General features: G+C 36.8%; 1 protein-coding gene across 2 annotated transcripts in view; it reads left to right on the forward strand.

Moving 5' to 3' along the window:
• Positions 1-6,895: 6,895 nt before the first annotated feature.
• The window catches only part of LOC117400666 (A disintegrin and metalloproteinase with thrombospondin motifs 16-like), an 80,426-nt gene continuing 63,134 nt past the window's right edge, over positions 6,896-24,187 (forward strand). The window contains exons 1-4 of one of the 2 annotated variants that reach the window (XM_034000931.3): positions 6,896-7,600; positions 7,764-7,860; positions 10,045-10,370; positions 22,072-22,354. In XM_034000931.3, coding sequence (XP_033856822.1) covers positions 7,511-7,600; positions 7,764-7,860; positions 10,045-10,370; positions 22,072-22,354 — 796 coding nt within the window. In that variant the 5' untranslated portion in view covers positions 6,896-7,510. Of the gene's footprint in view, positions 7,601-7,763; positions 7,861-10,044; positions 10,371-22,071; positions 22,355-24,187 lie in introns of those variants that run through there. The other variant, XM_059022952.1, reaches the window with a different exon arrangement.

Raw genomic sequence — 24,187 nt, forward strand, 5'->3', positions numbered from 1 at the left:
TGCTGAACTGCAGCTTTCTGGGTCTGTGTTTTGCCGTTGACTAGCCTTGACCAAAGCCCAGTTTACCACAAACAAAAGCTGTACATATTTATCACAGTTATTATTTTGAAAAATCCAACTAAATACATATTAATAATAATGAACAGAATAATAGAATTATATAGAATTAATAGCAAACTAGGTTAGATTGTTTATACTTGAAAACATCAAGATTATTTCTATTAAAAATGTTTAATGTGGCAAGTAAGCAGGAGAGAGAAATAAACAAAACACATTATTCTCAAAGAACAAACACATTGCAGTTCAATGTCCCTGTATTTTAGGATAGCAGTAATATTTTAGTAGATGGTTCATTTCTTATAAATAACCGTGTTACCACTATTGGTGCAATCCCACAAATCCACTTTTACTGTACTTCCCTGATAATGTAGACTTTAATTTATAATTTACACTGTATAGATGGTTAATCACATATATAAAATAAAAAAACAGGCATTTTAAGCACATTATAACCTGTAGAACCAAACTGTATATCAAAAAGTAATATTTTGTAGGGTCACATCTGAAGTGTTACTGTGGGATATGGGGACACCACTACCTCACAATGAAAAGGATGTAAAAATATACTTCATCACATGAGCCATATACACATACACACACGACTATAATAACAATTTACAAGAGCCGTTGCTGAATTTCAAAGTATACAACATATTTTTTTAGAAGACAAAAGTCAAGTACAAACAGTCCTAGGTTGTGGTGCTGCTGAGAAATGAATACAGAAATGGAGGAAGCCATCTTTAACTACACAGTCTGCAGTAGCTCAGCTGTACCTTAAAATGAACTGTATAGATGAACACGGTACAGGGAAAATATCCTAACATGGTTTTACTTTAATAGTAGAAACTGCATAATAAATGGGACAGCTGAAATTTATAGTGATATGGTAAGGGAAGTCTGTGATCTCAAGCAGATGTTGGGAATTTGGTAAATCGAGTTAATCACCGAATATATCCCAAGTTGGCAGAGCAGTTTTTGAAAGAGCAGTCTGCAGCACCAAAGACTGTACGCTCCACAGGTGTCCAACTTTCCAGACAATAAAGATGTAATCTGTTATGGATATTGAAAAATCTGACTATTTCCTTGAAGACAAATCAATTTACACGGGGCCAGTCAGTATGGTGGATGTTTTTGCACAACAGATTCTAGGCAACTTTTTTTCAATTGTTCAAATAAAGTATACATATACTACAACATACAGTATGGTCTCTCCTCAAAGGACAAGCCAACATTTCAAGATTTATTCTTCAGTATTTAATGAGTACCATTGGGCTATGATAGCAGAAATAAAACAGTAAATAAAGCTGCTGTATATAATGGTGTAAATTGTGTTTGCTGAGATTATATCATTTGATTTTTAATGTTCAGGAGCATGTCTTCAGTGAGAATCTATGTGCTCAGGTGAATGGCAGCTTTACAATACATACAGGGTGTTTCTTGGGATTCTAGGCTGAACATGATGTGTATGGTACTATGGCATGCATGATAGAAAGGGACATGGTGGCCTTGGAGAGAGCAAAGTAAAGAGAAACCAGAGTAATCAAGGTATTTAAATGAATGAATTATGGATCTATGAGTCCTAGAACAAAAAAGGATTAGGAGGGACTGACTGAAGTTTTTAAAACTTGCTGAGCAATTAGAAAAATTGGATCGACTAATAAACAAAGCAGCCAGATTTGTATTAGAATGCCACCCTCAAACCCATCACTGCCAGTTACTGGCATCTTTAAATTGGATGTCACTTAATTGTAGAAGGCAATCATACTGGATACTTTTTGTGCGTAAAACTAATAGGTTTGTTGCCAGGTTGCTACAGGTAAATATACCCAAGTATAGTTTACGATCTAGTCTTGCACTTATTTATCAAGTGCCTTGGAGAAGGCCCTAGGTTGGCCAGTCAGCATTTAGCTATAGCGCCCTTATGGCATGGAATAGTCTGGACCAGAGTATCCAGGATATGATAGAGCATCAGATAAATAACCCAAATGTATCAGTTAAACGAAGAATAATTGAAGAGTTGTCAATTCTGAAAAAGACAGGAAATTGTCAGGTAAGACTGCCACTGCGCCCTTACCTGACCCATGATCTGACAAGGCTTTCCAGCACACACTGCTTAACCTGGTACAGGTGGGTTCACGTTAGGCAACATGTGCAGTCACCACTGGGCAGGTCAGGTGAGGTCTAAAACCAGAACAACCATGGTTGTTTTCATGATGTCATATAATTATATGTGAATTGTAAAAGCTAATTAGTTGGAATATTAACACATCTGGAGTGAGACAAGTTATTTATTGTGTGCTTTTCCACGTATATAAATATTTACAACTGTCATAACCATTTCAGCTTTTTTCTTTCTGTTTTTGGATTTTGTTTTTGTTTGTGAAGGACACAAATACACGATGGTGGAAAATAAATGTGATGTATGTGTGGCATAGTGTGGCGGAGTGTCCCGCCCCTATGTATTTATTTATTTATTATTATTTGTATTTTTGTTTGCGGCACAGTTAAAAGCGCCGCGTCTTTTATTATTTATATTTAAAAACCCTGTGAGGATGCATGACTGATCAGCTACTGATTATGTAACTAGCTGACAGTCATGCATCCTCACCAAACGCGTGCAGACTGTGGCCGAGGGGTAATAAGATAATTAACAACTAGTTAACCCCTCGGCCAGAGTATAAGAACCGGCAGCTGTCCGTGCTGCGGGGTTGGTTGTTGAGTATAGAGAGGAGAGTACGGGAGAGCGGAGAGAAAGAGCGAGGAAAAAGAACAATTGCTATATTTAAAAATATACTTGTTTCTGTTTGTTTGGCCATCGCGCCTTTTTGTTTTGTGTTTTGTTATTGTTTAAATCTTTTGTTTTTGGTTTGTTAATAAATCCACGCTGAGTGCCATTGCATTCAGCTTCACCCGCCCATCCACTGTTTTGGTTTCAGTTACTTCCTGGTCCGTGACGTCACCACACCTCACCACTGCGAGCCAGCCTGTCACACATAGCAATGCATGGAACCACTAACAGAGCATGGTGTAAAAATTAAAATGGGAGGCTACTATCTTGTGTGCACGTGCTGACGAGATAGTTAGTCATGTGCATGAGATAGTAGGTTCCCTTTTTAATTTACACCATGTCCCTTTAGGGGTTCCGTAGTAATGAGATCATTGAAAGGAGACAAATAATATGTTACACAAGCATTTTCCAACCAATCAGTCATGAACTTTATAGATTTTTCTTATCCATTCATGACAGCGACTCTTCTAAACTTTTAAAGGATATCTATTAGGCTGTTTAAGAGAACTTTTGAATCCTCAGCAACCCACTGGTGACTACACATGTTGTCTGAAGTAAACCCACCTGCTGTACCAGTTAAGCAGTGTGTGCTGGAAAGCCTTGTCAGAACATGGGTCAGGTAAGTGCGCAGTAGCAGCCTTACCTGACAATTTCCCATCTTTTTTGGAATTGTAAGCTCCTACCGCCAAGTAAAAACGTAGTTTTTTGTATTTAATATCCATTATTTTTTCATTGGAAGGCTTTTTCATTGGAAGTTTAAAGCATTATATTTACATGCAATAGAATGCTTTTGGTTTGCTATTTATTTATTTTTATAAGAAAAATACTCTACTATTATAACAAACATTGCCAAGTAGGACCACATTTTAGATACATTATACACATATACATAGACTTATAATACATAAAACAAGCTACTATTATTAAGCTATAACATATTTAACAATTGTTAAAAACATGAATACTTTAAGTTTACATTAGGCTAGCTATCTAATTGATTATTAATAACAACATGAATATATTGTTATATATGTGAATATAAATGTATTTATGTTTATATTTATACCTTGTTTAAAAATGTACATTGATTCAAATGACGTCATTAGGAGGAGAACGGCACATTTCCATACAATTGATTCAACCATTTCATTGCAAACATTGTGGGAATGCTAATGCAGTTACTGAACATGTTACCAATCACAAGGACTATGATTACCCAGTGTTATGTCCGTATGGCCATGGGGAAAAATTGTCATGTGCTTAGTGATGTCATTGCCGATGTCACTGATGATGTCATATGTGATGTCAAGTTTGACGGGAAACATACACATAAGGGTGTATGTCAAAAGTAAAAAGTTCAAATGAGGTTAATAAAAACAGAAAAAAGTGCAAATTTGTGCAGCAACTGGAATATTTTTTTTTTTAAATGCAGTTTTCATCAAGTCTGCCTGCATGCTGTAGCACCCTTAGCTCTATAAAAATATATGGGACTAAAAGTTAAACTTGTTCCTAGCATTTATCATTTATTAGTTCTGGCATCTAACGAATGAATATCAGCTTGTTCTTTCTAATAAATCAGCAGTTAAATATTACAAGTTTGGATGAAGCTGTTCAGATTCCAGAGGGAGGGCATCTGTTTCAATATTCTGTCACTGGCAGCTATAATTCAGCAGCATGCCATGAAGCTGCTTATAATACACAAAATATTAAAACATATTGGAAACGGAACTCATCTGGATTTATTTTTGATAATAAAATGGTCACTACTAGAAGCTAAATGTTTCCATACCTATCATTTATGCAGTTGTTCATGGTTTTAAACCTGACAAATACATTGTAATGTTTTTATGATGAAGTAATGGGAAATTAAATGTTAAAAAAATATCCTAATAGGGATCAAGGCCTTAACTGTTAGCCTAAACATTGAGTTATGTTATTTGACATTTTGCTGATGACCATGTAAATTTGACGCAGATCATTGTTTTTACTGAATAATTTATGTCCTGGCAAACTTGAAATGGTAAAAATATGATTGTCGGCACATCATAAAAACAAATATATTGCTTTATTGTAACCCCAGTGTGGACAGGATGGCCTGGTGGTGACGTCAGACCAGGAAAACACAGTTTTCATAAAATGTCACATTTTAACCCTATCCATGCTGTAAAACAACAATAACAAACTTTAGTTTAAAATAAACACAAAACTATACATTTAAATAATAATAATGCAAAAATAATACAAAATAAACACAGGGGCAGGGTGTACCCCATCACACCTAATTACACTCTTGGCAATTGGCTGCAGTATCTCCATTTCTTGTATCCCCCCATCTAAGTACAAGCCTCAGTCGAGTAACAAAGTATTAAGATTAAGCTTCCTATTAAAAACATATTAAGCTTTTAACCCTCTCCTTTAATAAATGTATTATTCCAACCCCCCCCCCCCCCCCCCCCCCCAGATATACAGTAACAGATTATTAAAGTCACATTTACCATTAGACCCAGGTTCATTGGGACAGTTTAGGACAATTATGCCTTTTTAATTCTTGGTACTTCGTTACAGTTTTTTCTACAATGACGGCATTCCAAAACGCATTCTGACGTAACTTAGAAAACCTAGGGAACCTGGAACCATGTGACACCCAAATGTGCCTTAGGTTATCTTTACAGGCTGCTTCCTAAATCTTGTTTTTATGACCTTAGACACCCATTGTCAAACATGGTTAGTCCAAAGAGAATACATGGTCAGTGGCCATGGCTATCCACCATGGTTGCCCATAGAAAACCAAAATTGGTAAATGGACGATGGAAAGGAAGAGCAGGACATTTCATTTTATGTGGGTGTGTGTGTGTTTTGTCACGTTAACGTTTTGTATGTGCACTATGGACAGATCAAGCGTGGAAAGAGTTCATATGTACACAGATCAAAGACTGGACATCTGTGTGGATATCCATCAACATTCATATTTGTTGTATGGGACTCCTTTTGTACAGCAGTTTGGATAAATGCTTGGTAACCATAAGGTTGCACTTGAGAGGGTCCAAACCAAATGGCAAACCAAGTTATCATTTAGAGACATCTCAAATTGCATTTTAAGATATCTTGAAATATTTAGAGATATCTATTAAATTAATTTTATATATCTGTAAATAGACTGTTTGAAAGATATCTGAATTTAGAGATATGTTTAAATGAACAGGAAGTTATTTTGTGATATGTTTAAATTATTTAGAGATAACTCTAAATGAACAAGAATTTATTTAGAGATATCTCTGAATAAACAGGAAGTCATTTCCAGATATCTTAAAAATAATTTGCGATATCTTAAAATAGACAGCAAGTAATTTCCAGATATCTTAAATTAAATTTCAGATATCTGAAAACAAATTTTAGATATCTCATTTAATGCTGCGTTTAAAGATATCTGGAAATAATTGAGATATCTAAATGTATTTTAGATATCTTAAAATGATTTAGACTAGAAATCTTCAAATATTTTGAGATATCTCTAAATGATCATTTGGCTTGCCATACAAACCATGATACAGTGCAAAAAAATCTTTGTATAATTTGTGTAATGGTTAAGACAGGATTTACCCTCCAGTGATATTCAAATTGAACAATGTGACACCTAATCCAATACAGGCAAATTCGGTTTTGGTTGGACGTTTTTGCATTTTTGAATTTAAATAGGCAGCACGAGAATGTAGTAAATACAAGTGAAGGGGAAATATTTAATTAATATTTGAAATGTTATGATAACCTTGGTAAAATATAGTTGGTTGCTACACAGATGCTAAACATTGAATTCACGCCTTATACAATGTACCATAAAATAGATTTACAAATTATTCTTTATTATATTATTTAAGTCTGAAATAGGACAATAAAATAATATTTTTTAAAAAAAATGCATCCGTGACACATAAACACAGATATTGAATCAAATCTAAATACATCAGTATAAGAACGTCGTTCAGGCTATACCCGTAAGGGTTAAAGCAAGGCTTGGGAGCTGATTTATGCGTTACGCCCTCTGCCGTGCCTTGATACAGGTGTTGTGGATTTTGATTGGTTGAATGGGCCGTCCTCTGCTGAAAGCCGGCAGAGCGAGATTATCAAAGAGTGCTCTGCAGAGAGTAAGAAGCGAGATATACTGACATGGGACAGCAGTAAGGTGTTATTAACACATAACGCAAAATATATCTGAAAGCCTTATCTCACCACACTACGGACAGATGTATATTTAAAAGGCCGTGGACAACTTTATTCCCAGTTCAAATAAAAGGATGTGTTTTTGTTGTCTCTCCCCCCCACCCAAGTAGAAATTGAATATCTGAAGCAGCAAAACCAGACTCACAGAATAAAACACGTTCGATGAGTGGAAACTGAGTGGAAACGACAACTGTCAATGGAAATTACCTGGAAGGTTCCTGCGTGCTGACTGCCTCACAGAAAGGCGGTTGTGTTATGAGAGAAGTTGGAAGCAAAAATTAAATTTGCACAAATGCTGCAAGACTGGAAGTAACATTGAATATTTAAATGCCTACCTGAGAAACATTACTAAGCCCCGATGGTTTTTATTTTCCTATTCATCTTGTATTTGGAGGAACTTGCTTAGGTTGCTGACTAGCGTTGGATGCACTGAGTGCGAGAGAAATGGCTCTCTTGCATTTTTTAGGAAAGAGGACACATTTGAGGACAGCTTTTTCTGTATTGCAGTTTACCTTTACATTGGCTATATATTTGGTAAGTTTTGCCAATTTTATATATATATAATTGTTTTTTCAGAGTTTTTTTTCCCCTGTGGTGTAGACAATGCAAATAAGTAATTAAATAAATAAACAATACATTTTAAAACATCGTTTGTTTTAATATTTAAAATATTTTTTTCCCCCAATATATACAACAGTGTGCCAGTGAGACAGTGCAAGTCAGACATGAAGATGACGACAGGTCTCTCTGTCAATCCAACCTGTTGGAGTTGCTAGAATTGGCACAAAGCACTGGTGAGTACCTATGCATACGAGTTTGGAGTCTTCTCTGGGTTTGGTCTTTTTCCCATTGATCTCGCGCCTTAATCTACAACATTAACGTTATTCTTCTATAGGTTTATTTAAATTGCAGATCACGTCAACCACTGTTTCGGTAATGGAGATTTGCGCTATAGCGTGTGACAACACGAATATATAGTTGCTGCCAGAACAACACAAACGCAAATGGTAAATTCCCCAGTACGTACCCAGTCCTATTGCATACATTCTATAGGTTGCTGATCCCATCTAGCTGTAGTATTGCAATTCAGAAGAAAGATGCTAGTTTTACATGTTTACTTGATTTCATACGGAACCTGGGTCTCTTGGATGCAGAGCAGATACACAAAAACATAACAGATGGTTTCAGATTCTTTGTATTTCAAAACCAACTGCTCAGTACAATTATTCAGGTCCATTCGTTGCGAGGCAGGTAAACGTGCATCAATTCCTAGATTGAAATACAATTCGGCGAGTGAAGCATCCACGCATGCGATACAGATGCAGCGTTAGGGTGTTCGCTCACTAGGGGAACAACGAGCCAAGAGGGCGAGCCGGTATTCAAATCTCCTGGCAGGATTTGGCACCTTAGGTGTCAGATAGTGTCCCCGAAATTCTCAAAATGCCTAGACACGGGAGTCGATTAATGTTTTAGCAATTTCATAAGCACGACACATTTACATTACAGAATATTTATCATTAAAGCCAACTACTAGGCAGTTTATGACGAATTTTATAAATGTGTTGAAATGATAACCTTGGGAGAATTTGGCTACCACACAATATTACGATTGTATTACTTGCACTTGCAACAGGTAAGGGTCAAAAAGAGAATACAGGACTTGCGATGTGTATATGAAAAAATGAAGACACCTATTAGCTTTATTATTAGGAGACTCTTAATGCTGCTTGCTTCTTCTCACTACGTCTCCTAAAATGTGTCGGGTAACAGTAAAGTGACTATTCACATAGTGTGCTGAATGATTACAGCAGGAAAGTATTTAACTAATTACACCTAGTGCGCCATCTAGTGTCTTGAAGGCCTTGTATCGTAGCAACGACATAGTACAGTACTTGACAGAGGTAATTATTTCCTTGTGTTTTGAATCGTCTCGTCCAATGGTGTGCTATTGTGGATTCAACTTCCAGAACTTGTTTCTAGTGTGTGTGCGTGCGTGCGTGCGTGTGTGTGTGTAAAATCATTTTTAATTACAGTGGAGCAATTCAGCAATTTATGTAGTTCAGTACAAATAAATGCATGTTTGTGGTCATGTAGTTCTCAGCAGTGTATATTCTGGGAAAGGAGTCCTAATTGTTTCTTGTCTAAACAGTAAGTAGCGGGTTTCTGAAAAATAACGTTACATAATAATAATAATAATAATAATAATAATAATAATAATAATAATAATAATAATAATAATAATAATAAGTACTCTGGCTTTTCTGTTCCGTAACACATCATGGATTGTTATTGCTGTGTTACCTGTTTTGACAATGTGGGCAACAATCCTTACACTATTAGTACACTAGAGCAGACATTTTTAAAATAGCTTTTACTCTTTAAAGTTCATATTTAAAGTTCAACTTGGCTCCATGTAATCACTGTACTTTAAGTGTATCCTTCCCATGTAATGATACTGAAAATCCATGAAGGAAGCACCGTTTGAACAATTAATATGTGTCCTGCAGTTCATGTTACTCTCAATACTATGTATGCCACATAGTTTTCATTAATGTCTATATTAATTACACAGTGCCTATTTCCATAATAAGTTAACTTAATTCTTACTAACTGTTCATTAGAGAGGCTTCTATTATGCTCCTGGGGATGCTTTGTTTTAGTTTACAACCCCTCCTCCATTTCTATCTATTTGCTACATTTCAAGAATTGAAATCACAACTTTAATTATATCGGATAAAAGACGCGTGTATTGCAAACAATATTTTACTAATTTTCAAGGGAGCAGTTCACTTTTGTTAAAAATGTTAAGTAAAATTCTTGTTTGATGTGTGCTCAGCTTGTGACATGAACTGTGACCTTACAGATATGTTGTAGCCTGTAAGTTAGAAACATGTTCATGCTGCTCATTGAGCTTTATGCTCTTTGTACTTGACAGATGCTTAAAGTGATCCTAATTCTATGTTACTGGTGCTCCACAGAATATGAAATTGTAGCTCCATATGAAGTCAACCACAAAGGGAAATACATCTCTCACGCAGTTGCCCATCACCACAGAAGGAAAAGATCTGTTCAGAACAGGGCAGAGGAGTCTGTTCACTTCAGACTACATGGCTTCGGGCAGGACTTTCATTTAGAACTCCAGTCTTCAGGTAGCTTGTTAGCACCTGGTTTTACAATACAGACACTGGGAAAGAGTGGGACAAAATGTGTGGAGACTTACCAGCATGAAGACCTTTGCTTTTATCAGGGGTCGTTAAGATCGAAGATCAACTCTTCAGTAGCAATTTCTACATGTAAAGGCATGGTGAGTAAATTTGGCAAAGGAATGTGAAATACAAAACAAGAAAGATGTAAAATATGCATTTGTAGAGATGCTTGCAACCAACATCTTAGTTGGTTTGAGAAGTTTCATGATATATATACATGAGTGAAGGCTATGTTTGCATCCTGAGCCATTTGGAAAAAAAAGGCATAATACCACATTATTTTCCTGTAGCCAATCTATTATTCTATCATCTTTACATACTATACAAATAATACATCTATCTATCACTGAAGCCCATCTATTATTATTTATTTCTTAGCAGGCACCCTTAGCCAAGGTGAATTACAATTGTTACAAGATATCACATTATTTTTACATACAATTACCCATTTATACAGTTGGGTTTTTACTGGAGCAATCTAGGTAAAGTACCTTGCTCAAGGGCACAGCAGCAGTGTCCCCCACCTGGGATTGAACCGACGACCCTCCGGTCCAGAGTCCAGAGCCCTAACCACTACTCCACACTGCTGGATGGATATATATATATATATATATATATATATATATATATATATATATATATATATATATATATATATATATATATATATATATATATATATATATATATATATATATATATATATACTATTTTCTGATATTTTAGGTTGACTTAGGAAATTTAAACCTGACATACTGATGGGGTTCCTGGTCAACAGTGGCATAAAATGACATTTGCATACCTAAAAATTGCAACTATCCAGTCTCATGGGGTGGTGGGCACAATTGCTGTGGATTGTGTCCAAATTGTTAAATTTCCCTAGACAAGAGGTCAAAAGGTGCTGTTGAAGCTGATGTTCAGAATGTAAAGGTGGTACATATTGTAAGATGATATCGCATAGTTTTTAGGAGCTGAGACAAAATGGAGGGACAACACATAACTGCTGATGTTTTTGCCAAAGGTTACCCTTCACTACACGAAAAAATAACATAACACAAACAAAATTTAAATCAATGTAAAGAAATACAATAATTATATTGTAAATATCTAAGGATGTTGCACACTATGGATCAAAACTGTTTATAGCTTACAATGTGATATTCTTGGATTGGAGAGAAGCTGAGGGTCCCAGCTGGAGGTCATTAAGACATTAGGAATATAAAGTCATTAGTTCCCACTGATTTTTGAAGAGCCAAGACATGTGAATAGTGCCATGTTGTTAAGGCCTGGGCATAAATTCACTTTGAATAGAGAACTGCTGGCAGAAGCTAAGGCATCCAGCCTTGCTTTAATCCCAGCAGTTACTGTTTTTTTAAAAGAAAACATTGGACTAAAATGCAAAAATGGGAGGATGGACTGGTTTATTAGTAAAATGTGGTTGAGAACAATCCACTGAAATAATAATAATATATATTTTTTTCCTGCCAAAAGTTGCACTTCACAGAAATTGTCAAAATCCCTGTCACTTTGGGTTTGCCATGTACAGCTATGGCCAAATGTTTCGCATCACCTAGAATTTTAGGATTCAGATATAATTAAAAACAAAAATATATGAACATAATTTAGATTTTTTTTTTTTAACATCATGTAATCAAAAAAACTACAAAATGGTATCTCAAAAGTCAACCAGAAGCCATAATAGTAGTACAGTATTTCATGTTGATTTCGAAACATCACATTTTTCAATTTGTCAGTTTTTCGTTAAGTACATGAAAAACTACAAAGTGGAAGGTAATTCAATATGTTAACATAACATTATTCAGCAGGTTTCATTCGACTTTATGAAGCAAAATGAGTTAATTATATAGGGTGATGCAAGCCTTTTGGCCATAGTGGTTTAATATGTGTTTGCATATGATTTGATTTGATGAGCCAAGATTACTGTTTAGTTTGCCATTTTAGAACAGATGCACACCATTTCCATTTTGACAGTTTAAAACAGTACGAAATTATAACTTTAACCACAAAATGATTGCGGATGTAGCAAAAAAATTTGATGTGCATGCTGCAACAGAAAGATATAAAAGTCCCCTACTCCTAGGAAGTTTTTAATTTGATATATAATACTCTTGAGCAGTCCATTGAATTACAGTAAAGTGTAAGTTTTTTGGATTTGATTAAATCTGTTATTTTTCAGTAAATTTCTGATTTGTTGTAGTTGCAGCTATCTCACCGTTGTTAACACCTCTGAAGATGTAGATTATATTAACTTATCAACACTATAAAAAAGTAACTCTATTCTGAACTGCAACTCATTCAAGCCAATGTCAAACCGAATCAACAGATGATACCAAGCTACTGAACTCTCAAGGCGAGGGTATAGGTATTGGTGCACAGGATATAATGGGGCTATGTGGAGCACGAGTGATTTAAAATGTTTATTTATAATATGTATTTAGGCACGGGGATTACACAATCACTCCACATGCAGATAAAATGTGTATTAGTATGTGAGAACGGGGAATGCACAAATTAGTTCACATGCTGGGATTCAAGTGAATAATTAATTAGTAATTGAATCCTGGCACAACTGTATATATAGGTGCACGTTTCACTCACTCGGGGTTGTGTGTTCAGGGTGAAAGAATGGGAGAGAGTGAGGAGAAAATAAATAAATAGTAGCAATTGCTACTTCATGCTGGAGGACCAGCACAGTAGTTGTTTGTGGAGTGTTCGTCCCTCTTTGTTTAGGGTTAGTCAATTTTTGTTCAACCTGTTTGTTTTGTCAAAGTATTTTGTTTGTTCAAGTGTTTTATTTGTTCATTTAATAAACACGCAAGCAGCGCATTTATCATTTCCCCAATCTGCAGTGGATGTCTCTGCATTTCACTCACAGTGCTGTATGTTTTTTTTGGGTCTGACGTCACTGCACAGGCCAGCTTGCCACACGTGGCATTAGAGTGGGATAACAACGCCTCCAGGGATGCAGGCCAATAAAGAATAATGCTGGAGGCTGGTTTTTGGAAAAAAAGTGTACTTTTTGGGGAAAAAAAATAATGGGATGGAAGGAAGACCATGAGGTGAAGGGCATGGAGGAGGAGTTCTGCCTGAAGGCCAGGAACCCAGGGCGATGTGACCAACCATCACTGTTGTGCCCCCTCTGCAAACAGAAGCATCGGTTTGCAGACTGTGTCTTCCACCATTATGAGGAGGAGGGGTGGAGAGAAGTCCCGGAACATCCGGCGGCCCTGAGGGAGGAGGAGATGTTCGACTGGATGACAGAGTGGAAGGGGAGGACCTCCCGATGGCGGTCGACCAGCTGTGGGCCGAGATGGGGAGCATTGGGAATGCTGGGAACAATAACACCACCCAGCATCCTTCTCAGACATGGCAACCGTGGTGATCAACTACTTGGTTGCTGAGATGGGACTGCCCCAACAGTTTAACTTCCGAGCTGGAGGAGCCACACCTACCTGCACCTTCATAGGGCTAGAGGGAGACTGCCTGGAGCTCCCACCTCCACCACAAGAGGAAGACTACCTGCAGCTCCCATCACCAACACCAGAGGGAGACTACCTGCAGCTCCCATCTCCACCACCAAAGGGAGACTACTTGCAGCTCCCACCTCCACCACAAGAGGAAGGACCAGGACGTGATGCTGGCATTCCTCGGCAGCCACTGCCCGCACCGCCTCGGGTTGCCTGTCCAGAGCACCGCCTGGGGCTGCTGAGCCTGCAATGCCTAGGGCTGCTGAGCCTGCAATGCCTAGGACTGCCCAGCCTGCACTGCCTTGGGCTGCCGAGCCTGCAACCCCTGGGGAGGCCTGTTTGCAATCGCCTGGAGAGGCCTGTTCACCATTGCCTGGGGGATGCCCCTATGCTATTGCTGGGAGATCCTTGCTCCGGAGAACGTTTGCTGCTGACTCCACAGGGACTTGTCATGCATATTCATAAACTTGTTCCCTCCCCTCTGAATCTGTGCCGGAGCAAGCAAGTAGGATTCTGCCAAAGATGACGGACAGATGAACCAATCAGCATGCTGAACTTTGTGAGAGGAGTCGGGAACCAGTGAAATGTTTCTGATTCAACAAGTTGTATTGAAGCATTCAATGTTGTCAATTCAGAAGACGTTTTGATGGGAAGACCCGGTGCATAACCGATGTGAAGTGAAAATATCAGTTTATGACAAGGAGTATGTTAATAAAAATATCAGAACAATCACATTTATTATGAAAAAATATATTGAAGGAATATGTACAACAAATGTTCAGTAACACTTTAAAACTTTGTTAGCTCAAAATGCATGGAATTTTCGTAAAAAAAGTAAACCTGCAACAATGCCATGAACTGTTGTTGAGTTGCTAAATGTATAAAGGGCGTAATTGGCTGCAACCCTCCTGTTGAGATGTAACTGGACAAGTACTGCATTCTTTATGAAGGTCCCCATCCTGGGTGGACTTTGTTGACCTTTTATTATGTATTTTTATAGGATGACATGCTTTGGTAGCTTTAGAAACTTGAACCAAGCATTTACAGCAAATTTGTCTATTGCCAATGTACAGCAGCACCTCTGTTCCTATACAATAGAAAGAACGCTAGTATTTTCTACTGTTTTTTTCTGTAATATTGTTGTAACAAGCATTAGAATTAATTGTATTTCTTCCATGCTAAATTGACATTGCTTTGAACTGGAATAAATGTATTTTGTGTGTGCCAAGTTAACATCACTTTGGACTAACCTCTTTGTTTACACACAATGGACAACCATGGAATGACTTCCCTCCAATAGTCAGCATAATGCAGTGTTAATGGGGATACAATACTTGGCCAAGTTTAACATTGCTGTCTGTGATACAGACACCTGTGCATCGGCTCATCAGGAGCTGAGACCGTCTGGACTTCCCCTAGACCCCAATAGCCACCAGATAGAACATTTGATTACAGTCCTTGGCTAACTGAAACCACTGAGAAGCCATCAGTCACTTCAACAACAGTGCGGAGACCTAATAATTGATTTATTTTTTTATTTGATAATGCTAGCGAATACAGTACCATGGGCATGTTCTCTACTCTACTTGCTCACTTGGCTTTCTTTCTCTGTAACTTCTCTTGATGTCTCTTCTTTCTTCATTCTTCCTGCACTGCTATCTTTCATCCCAATAATTACCGACACAGAGCATCAAAGTAATGAAACAGAAACAGATGTGAATATTATTAAAGCAGCGTGCCTTGGAGGAAAAAGAAAGTTCAGTCCATACAGGCATGGTAATGCACCGCAGTAAAGCAAATGCATTTTGGAAGCGAGTATAACAGAGGAAATTACAGCATATGTCAGCAGTAATGCATGTGCTATTCATTATTTAAAGGTTTAAAACTTAGGTCACTGAGAGAAATTTTGGGCCCAACAGCATTGACATTGCATGTGGTCTTAGATGTCACTTTATTTATGCGTTCCACCTTTCCCTTTGTCTTTTTGCCATCATTGGTGGAGTTCCCATGCATGTTTTTTTTAAGCTCGAGAAAAATGTATCGTGTAAAATGCTTTTTTGGGTTTCCATTCACTCAGTTTATTTTACTCGAGTAAACTGGACTTTTCACCTGACGTCATGCAAAAGGTGGGGGTTGATATGTAAATTAGCTATGCGTAAAGTACTCGTGCTGTTTTTGAAGATTACTAGTGAAAATGTGATTTCCATGTGCAGAGAACTGGTACACGAGTGAATCTAAGCTGCTGTAATAAAGCAAAATACCTTGTGCCTGGTTGGTTAATAATGTGTTTTACACAAGTAAATGAGATTTACCCTATCCCTCTCTTTGGCCGTTTTTTTCGGCCACAAACCAGATTTACACGAGTAATTCTCCCAAATGTGCATGTGAAATCGCCATTTCACGTGTAAATTGCCCCGCATGTAAACCCCATGATTGATGCCTAGCATGACTGCCTAGCATGCACACATTTCCTCATCCAGCAAACTTTTCAACTGGCCCAACTTCCAAAACAATCATTCTCTTTAAATGTGCAATTTTGATTCTAAAGGGCTTTTCTTCTTCTTGTGTGAAATTTGGATATCAAAGTTTCTAGAGGTAATTTATCTAGGCCACCTGGGCTATTACCCATAATTTTGTTGTACAAGCACCATGGGAGTTTTAACATCTGCAAAGCAGACATCACCTTGGTTTTATCTGAAAGTGCATCTTTTAATGTACACCCACATGCTGCCATGTTACAGCATGCAGTAGTCCTGGTTGTAGTTTAATAAACAGGTTCCCTTTGCAGCTCTGCATTTAACTCTGTAGACTCATTGTACAATAAATTAACTGCTAAAAAGTTACAGTCTCCTGTTATTTGATTTTGGAAAATTGCCCAGAGTCATGTCGTGGTTCTGTAAAGAAAAGTAAACCAAACTTTTTTTTTTTTCTGAAATGAGAGAAGGTTTAAAAGACAAATAAAATTTTCAAGTAAATTGGTCAAGGAACATTTTCTGTCCTGTTGGGAAACTTTGCTGTAGGATTATTTAACTGCTTTTATACCTGGTGTACACTATGTAATGGTGTAATACTGGAAATGTAAAACCTTTATTTTGGGAGCACTAAAAAACAATCTCAAATTGTGTTGTGCCTTCTCCAATTATCGCAGTTTTATCCAACTGCAGTTGTAGTTGTTATCCAATTTGATCGTTTTATATACAATTTTGGACAAAAAAAAATGTTGCCTGGGTGCATAGTAATGAAGAGGAGAGTGCATGATGGAGATGGAGTTGTAAAAGTCATTAAAAGCAGAGTAAAAAATAATACCACATCCTTATTCTCTTAAAATCTTTGCACTTAGTTGAGCTTGGTTGACACTCTAAAACAGCTTTGATTATACTTATGGTGCAAACGTCCATGATTGCTGAATCTGTGCTCTGTTCACAAAGCTTCAATTAAGTAAAGTTTTTATGCACTATTCCAGACTGTTGTTAAAGGAATATACAGTACATTTAATATATATAGTAATCCGTCGTGTATCCACTCGTCACATATCTGCCCTGACCGTTTATCCACCATGATCAAGCTCTTCAGCAACGTCACCCACGTGTACAGCAAAAATGCAAAATGGCTACAGGAAAGCGAAAGCGAGTTGTGCTTACAGTTGAAAAAAAGTTGGAAATACTTTCACTTTGGGAAAAGGGAGTTACCAGGGATAAAATAGCACATGATTTTGGAATTGGAAAGAGCACTGTGACTTAAATTAAAAAGTCTGCCTCAGAGATTAAAAAGTTTGTATTGGGTTCCGACAGTTTCTTTGGACTGGCTGGAACAGCAACCCGAAGCCGATCCGACTCAGCTTTTTTACTCCAACACAGTAATGTAAGTACTGTGCATTTAAATGTTATTGTAACTTCAGTTTTCTACTTTTATGGGGGTGGGGGGTTTATAATGTTTGAGCAAATGGACAATACTTACAGTTTTTTTTCTTTTCTCCGTAAACCTTTACGTTTTGCTACTGTGTAAATTATCTGACACAAATGTAAGTGTATACTGCACTAATACCATGTATCTTTCTAAACAATAGATTTAGGGAAGCTCCCAAATAAAAGCTGCTTCACAAAACAATAAATGTGTGAATATAGTAATTGTTACAGCTGTGTATAATGGTATTTAAAACATGATTCATTTGTCTGACTATTTACATATCCTTTACTATATATAATTTGTTACAGATGTGTATTCAAATATAAATACATTGTGTCATGACAAAACTAACTACAAGGAGTTTAATAAATACGTTTGAGAGATTTCTTTATACTGCCTCCTAACCTGATATCCAAATGATTCAGCAGCACAGAGGCAAAAGACTGGATATAGGGTTGCAGTCCTCTGAGCCACTGCTTCTTGAGGATGAGCACTAACAGTAAGGCTGTGTTGCCCAGTTGTTGCAGCTAAGGTTTAGAAGCCAGATCCCATCCCTGTCACTGATTTATAACAGTATTTTAGAACTGAGAGTAAGCTACTTACCCATCCACTTTTAACCTTACAGATATATTATTATTATTTATTTCTTAGCTGACGCTCTTATCCAGGGCGACTTACAATTGTTACAAGGTATCACATTATTTTTACATACAATTACCCATTTATACAGGATTTTTTTATTATTATTTTTTTTTACTGGAGCAATCTAGTCGAGAGTCCAAGCCCTAACCACTACTCCACACTGCTACCCTTAGATATAAGACTAATACAAACAGGACATGCACGCACGCACATTCATTTAATTCTTAAAAAGGTGTTTTACAAAGTGGGGACGTCCCCACAACATTGTTTTTTCAGGAGTTACTATCTTTGTGGGGACATTTTCTCAAATGTTGTCCGCACATCAATAGTAATACCAGCCCACACACACACACACACACACACACACTTGAAATTACAAAGCATCACTGCTTATCTGAATAAACCAACACCTACATCTTTATTTGTTGCTCACATCCTTTAGCCCCTATCCCAACTGAAAACCATCAATTATATGTGTCCATCTGAGGTTTACATAGAATTGACAGACAGGATCAATTGGGAAAACTACCATGATCCCGCCCTAGAATTTCAGCCTCAGCTTAAAATGATCTTGGGATTCCCATTCAGGCTGTATAAAACTAGTCACTGTCAGCTAAATGTTTAGCATGTTCGGCGCCCCTTTTGATGATCTATAAATAGGTGCCATAGTAAACTTTATTACACTTTAGCAGGTGCTTTTTTTTTTTTAACTGCTCTTTTGAAAAGAATGCAGCGCAAGTGAGCAGTAGAATAAAATAGCATTGCATATTCCCAAGCAGTGCAGTTTTTTTTCTTTGGTAAAGATTTTAGTCGTCCATTTTAAGTTGATTTTGCTCTGGTGTTGTCTTGGTTTTTTGTTTTTTAAAACACTTTAGAAAAAATTGAAATGCATTTTTGTGCTTCATTTTTGTATGTAGTGCTCATGACAGCACTGGAAACTAAAACATGAAAAAAACTGAACAGATATTAGAAGTAGCCATGCATAACGTTAGCTTGACGCCAGGCTCACTTTACTGGAGCTTTAATTGCTTAGCTATCAGCTTACCACAGTTTGGTTCAACATCACAATCATCAATCATATTTTGGGAACATATTGCATAGTACATATAAAACTTTGAATACATTTCCAATTTTGTAATGGCACCAGATGTTGCCTGGGTGTCTTATGGTTAATTAGGCATGGGGCAGATAAAGAAAACTAAAAAAAGTATCTACTCACTAGTAAAGACATAAATACATGTAGCTTGCTTACTGTACCACAAACCTGTTTTAGATGGATGTTTTAATTATTACATTGTATAAATCTGTTAAGAGGTTTCCCAAACCACTAGATGAGTTCATAGGAGTTTCAAAAGTAATGTGTTACTAGGTATGTCTTGTGGTTTAAAGTGGCAGGATAGAAAAACACTCAGCCTTGCAGACCAAGTTCAAACAAGGTTAATCAGACGTTTTAAGAAGAATTAGTATGCACTGCCAGTAATACCTTGTAACTTTTTTTTACTTTTAAAAACCTACAATCATATAGGGGTTATTTTATACAAGTTGTGGTACAGGTGCTACTATGTGAGGCCCTGCATTAGGCAGCCTATAGTATGCCACAAGTCTGTGGTGTTGAAATGTGAAAAAATGTTGAAAAATAAGCACTCCAGCCCGTTAAAATAACAGAACAAACTGGTCTTGACACATCTACACCCAGCCACACTGGAATCAGAGCAATGCTTATTTAATAAGAAGCTCATCACCAGCTCATCATGTTTTTTTATGGCCCAATTTTCTTTTCACAGTTGACAAAGCACTGTCCTATTAGGCATTGTTAGGTACCCTGTGCAATTTCTTTTTTAATGATTGGTTTGAATTTATGCACATGTTTAAGGCAACTAATATTGTTTTCATATATATTAAAATCTATAGGTTCTAAAAAAAAGCATTGAATACATATGCACCCACCAGTCTTGTAGTAATATTTACCTATATGTTGAAACATGCAGTACATTAAATAATTCATGTTTTGCCTTGATTTCTTGTGTAAGGAAGAACAATTATGTTGAGAAGATGATGATAATAATAATAATAATAATAATAATAATAATAATAATAATAATAATAATAATAATAATAATGTTCTTAATATGACCCATGATTTGTGTCAGATTTTAATGATAAACAGTGTTTTTTTTTGTTTTGTTTTGTTTTAAACACTGGTCATTCTAGTTAAAGTGGACAACAGGGGTTGCTTAGCCTGAAATCAATGACGGATGTAAATATTTATTTTATTTTATTGTATTTATTTTTAGTTTAAAAAGTCCTTAAAACTAATTTTAAAACTATTCCGAATGTTATTCGTTCACCTTCAGAGACACAACTCAACATGTGTGACATGAGTTCCACTGATCGTCATGAACATACAATGACCCTTACTCTTGAACCCTCATTTCCTTCACATTGAGTTTATGCAAATTGGATCCCATATATCATGCAGCCTTGAGATATATTACAAATTCAAGTTACAATACTCATCATTGTGTGTTATATGGTTTAGTTGGCTGGACCTCTTTGGCATTGTGAAGGTTAAAGCACTGGTTTATTTTTTATACAAGGCTATTCTATGTAAGCTACTTCCATATATAAATGAATACTTTACAGTTGCTGGTAGTAACTACAGTCTCAGATTGCACTCATTTTTGTATTTTACAGTTCCTAAAGTGCTAAAAGATAATTAGCTTATTTTGCTCCATAGTCTTGGAATGACTTACATTCTAAACTTAACTTGCAGTCCCAAATAACTTTAGTACAGTTTAAGAGTAAACTGCATGATTACCTAATTGAGAGTTGTGCCTGTTTTAAGTAGTTGATTACACCTATATTGAGAGTCACTAACTGACTTGTCTGTGTTTTAAATGTATTTTATTTTTGTATTGGAATATGTTTTATTGTACTGCTGCTGCCTTTCTTAGCTCGGTCTCACTGTGCAAAGTCATACAAGGACAAAAAAAGTGGTGGCAGACAAGATATAAAAAAAATAGGAATTATAGTATGTATGAAAATTGACAAATGGAGAAGAGTTTCTTCTGTAAAGAGAATCTGGCAGTCCCCATCATTGATATTGAACTACAGAATCCAGGGGAATAAACGACAACAAAACAATAATCACCTGGTGCATTGATTTTAAACATGTGTGTAATACAGTGCATGCTTAGGTAGTTTAATCGCTCCAATAAAGAAACCTCAGGTCTGCATGATGTCTAGATCCTTGAAAGCTTTACCATAATGTTAACCTAATCTCCACTGTTTCGATTGTCTCGGTTAAACCTCAAGAAATACATTACTGTACTGAAAAAATTGGAAATCAATTCTTGTGTTTGCGTTGGCTTTTCTTTGCATTGCAATCAGGGATATACATTGCATTTCATAAGTCATAACCAAGGCACATTTCTAAGCCAATTCTTCCTGCCACAGTGCTGTAAATTCACTTCCATAGCAGAATAAGTGTGTTTTGCAGGAGTCATGATTAAACAATGTGATATTCATGCAACTTTTGACTCAGTTTTAAATGATAGCGTACAATGCACGAGGAACATACTGTACTGGTCAACTAACAAATGTCTAGTTTGGGGAATATCCAATCGTATCACTGAAGTCTGTCACAGCATTGCTTTGTGATATGACATTGTTTTACTACACCAAAGGCATTATTTAAAGAGAGATATTTTAGGTGATGATAAAATTGCAATATTCAGTTAATATAAATATTTTTTTTTTCTAGTCAGGTTTGATAAGGACACAGGATGCAGACTATTTTCTGAAGCCTCTACCTCAGCATCTTGCACTTAAAGAGAACTTTACAGCTTCTACTGGCCACCAGCCTCACATCCTTTACAAGAGGTCCACAGACAGCCAGAGGCACTTAGTAGACAATGAGGTTATAATTGCTAGAAGACCTAAAGCCATGGGATACTACAGTGAAGGGCCTCGTCACCAGCATCCACGCAACAACTACAAGTTTGGGCAGCTGCAGAAGCAACATTTCTGTGGAAGGCGCAAGAAATGTATGTAAGAGCATTCTTCTTATTTTTTCCAAGTACAATGTAGAGGATTACAGCAGTGGGGGAAAGAACAAGGAGTTAGCGTGTAAAATGAACAGTCACTTTTATTCACAATACACACAGGCAAGAACCACACTGATACAGATACAAACTTAACACAACCAATGGGCACTTACACACTCAGTCCACAGTCCAGGGGCCTCACCCCCCTGCCGTGAACAGTGCTGCTGTCACTCTGTTACAATATTAATCTTAACTAGTGTATTCTTATTCAATTCATGTTGTATATCATTTTCTGTTTGTCATCACATCCTGGTGACTGTTTAAGACTCTAAGTATAGAGACTCTCTGTGGCCTCAATAGAGCTCTCAAACACATCTCCCAGTACAGCTGGTACATCAGAATTTAAGCATGAACCTGTCCACCAGCAACACCCTGTCTCCATTGGATGTAATAAATAACAAATTTGTTCTGCAGCATGTGCTATTTCTTGCTGATATATTTCTTATATTCACTAAAGGCACAGGGTTGAAGGAGAACAGGTAACGGTTACACTGTTGTTAAGATAAATATGTTCTGTATATAACAGCTGGTCCAGTACTTGCAGATGGAGGTAATTGGATTGCACATCTTGTAATGTGAGTTAAAGAAAATACAATCGATCGCTATTTAACTTCAGAATCACACATTAAACAAAAGGCTACTACAGAGGCTGCTGAACGGAACGTAAAACAAACAACAGCTTTCAGAAAACAAACTGGAAAGTCAGTGCAGACAGAAAAAAGTATTCCTGTGTCGGTTGTAGCCATGTTAAATCAGCACTACAGGTACAATTTAAGCACAGCTACCTCGGTTCAAACAACCTGCTGTTTACTTTTTAAACGCAGTTAGAATTTTAGACCCGAATAGGCACGTTTTCTTTGTTTTGACTCGATACTGATCAAATAAATTTCTGGATGGGACAAATAACAACGAACGTGCTACATATATTGACTTTATTAAAGAATGCCAAATACCTTTGGGTAGCCGAGTTTTGGGACTATTTCTAATTGATTTACACATCTGTATAACTTGGCAAAGCTTTGCCTTACACTTCCAACCAATTCAGTGGATGCAGAGGTGCAGTCTCAATGTATGGGCAAATCCACACAAGACAGAAATTGTCGGCATGCCTTTTAACAAATGACAGGCTTTTATGGTGCTATTAAATATTATCTAGGTGTATTTAATGTTTAAACAAGTCCGCAAAATCCTAATTATAATCCTAATCCTAATTGGATGACTTGGCCATGCGCATAACATCCTTTTACGATGACATAACTGTAGAACTCCTTGCAGCTCGTGCTGAAATTCATTTTTACTCTTGAGCTTTGATTACTCGCGCAAGCTTCAATTCACAGCCATAATAATAATAATAATAATAATAATAATAATAATAATAATAATAATAATAATAATAGGTATCCCTCTGGCATGATGCTTCACATCCAACTCGCCGCCGTGTGATGCCACGCTCTCAATTTACAAACTGCCTTTGTAACACAGTCATATGATTGAATCCATTTTTTTCCCCCACTGCGTTCGGTACTTTGCATTTTAGTGACAGACTCGTCAACAACACCAGCCACCATGACACTTTGCCAGTAATGTGCCAATGTAAGTCACTCAAACAACACCCTAAACCAGTAGAGTATGCTGTTGCACCGCGAGACAGCACAGCAGCCACGTATACAAAATTTCCTAACCAGAAAATAAAACATTCACATTTTATGCCTGGGTTTTCAACATTTACTCAAAAAATCTGGACAAATGGCATCCCGACAGTACCTCAATCAG

This window comes from Acipenser ruthenus, chromosome 4 (genome assembly GCF_902713425.1).
Source record: "Acipenser ruthenus chromosome 4, fAciRut3.2 maternal haplotype, whole genome shotgun sequence".
In the NCBI taxonomy this organism is placed as follows: domain Eukaryota; kingdom Metazoa; phylum Chordata; class Actinopteri; order Acipenseriformes; family Acipenseridae; genus Acipenser; species Acipenser ruthenus.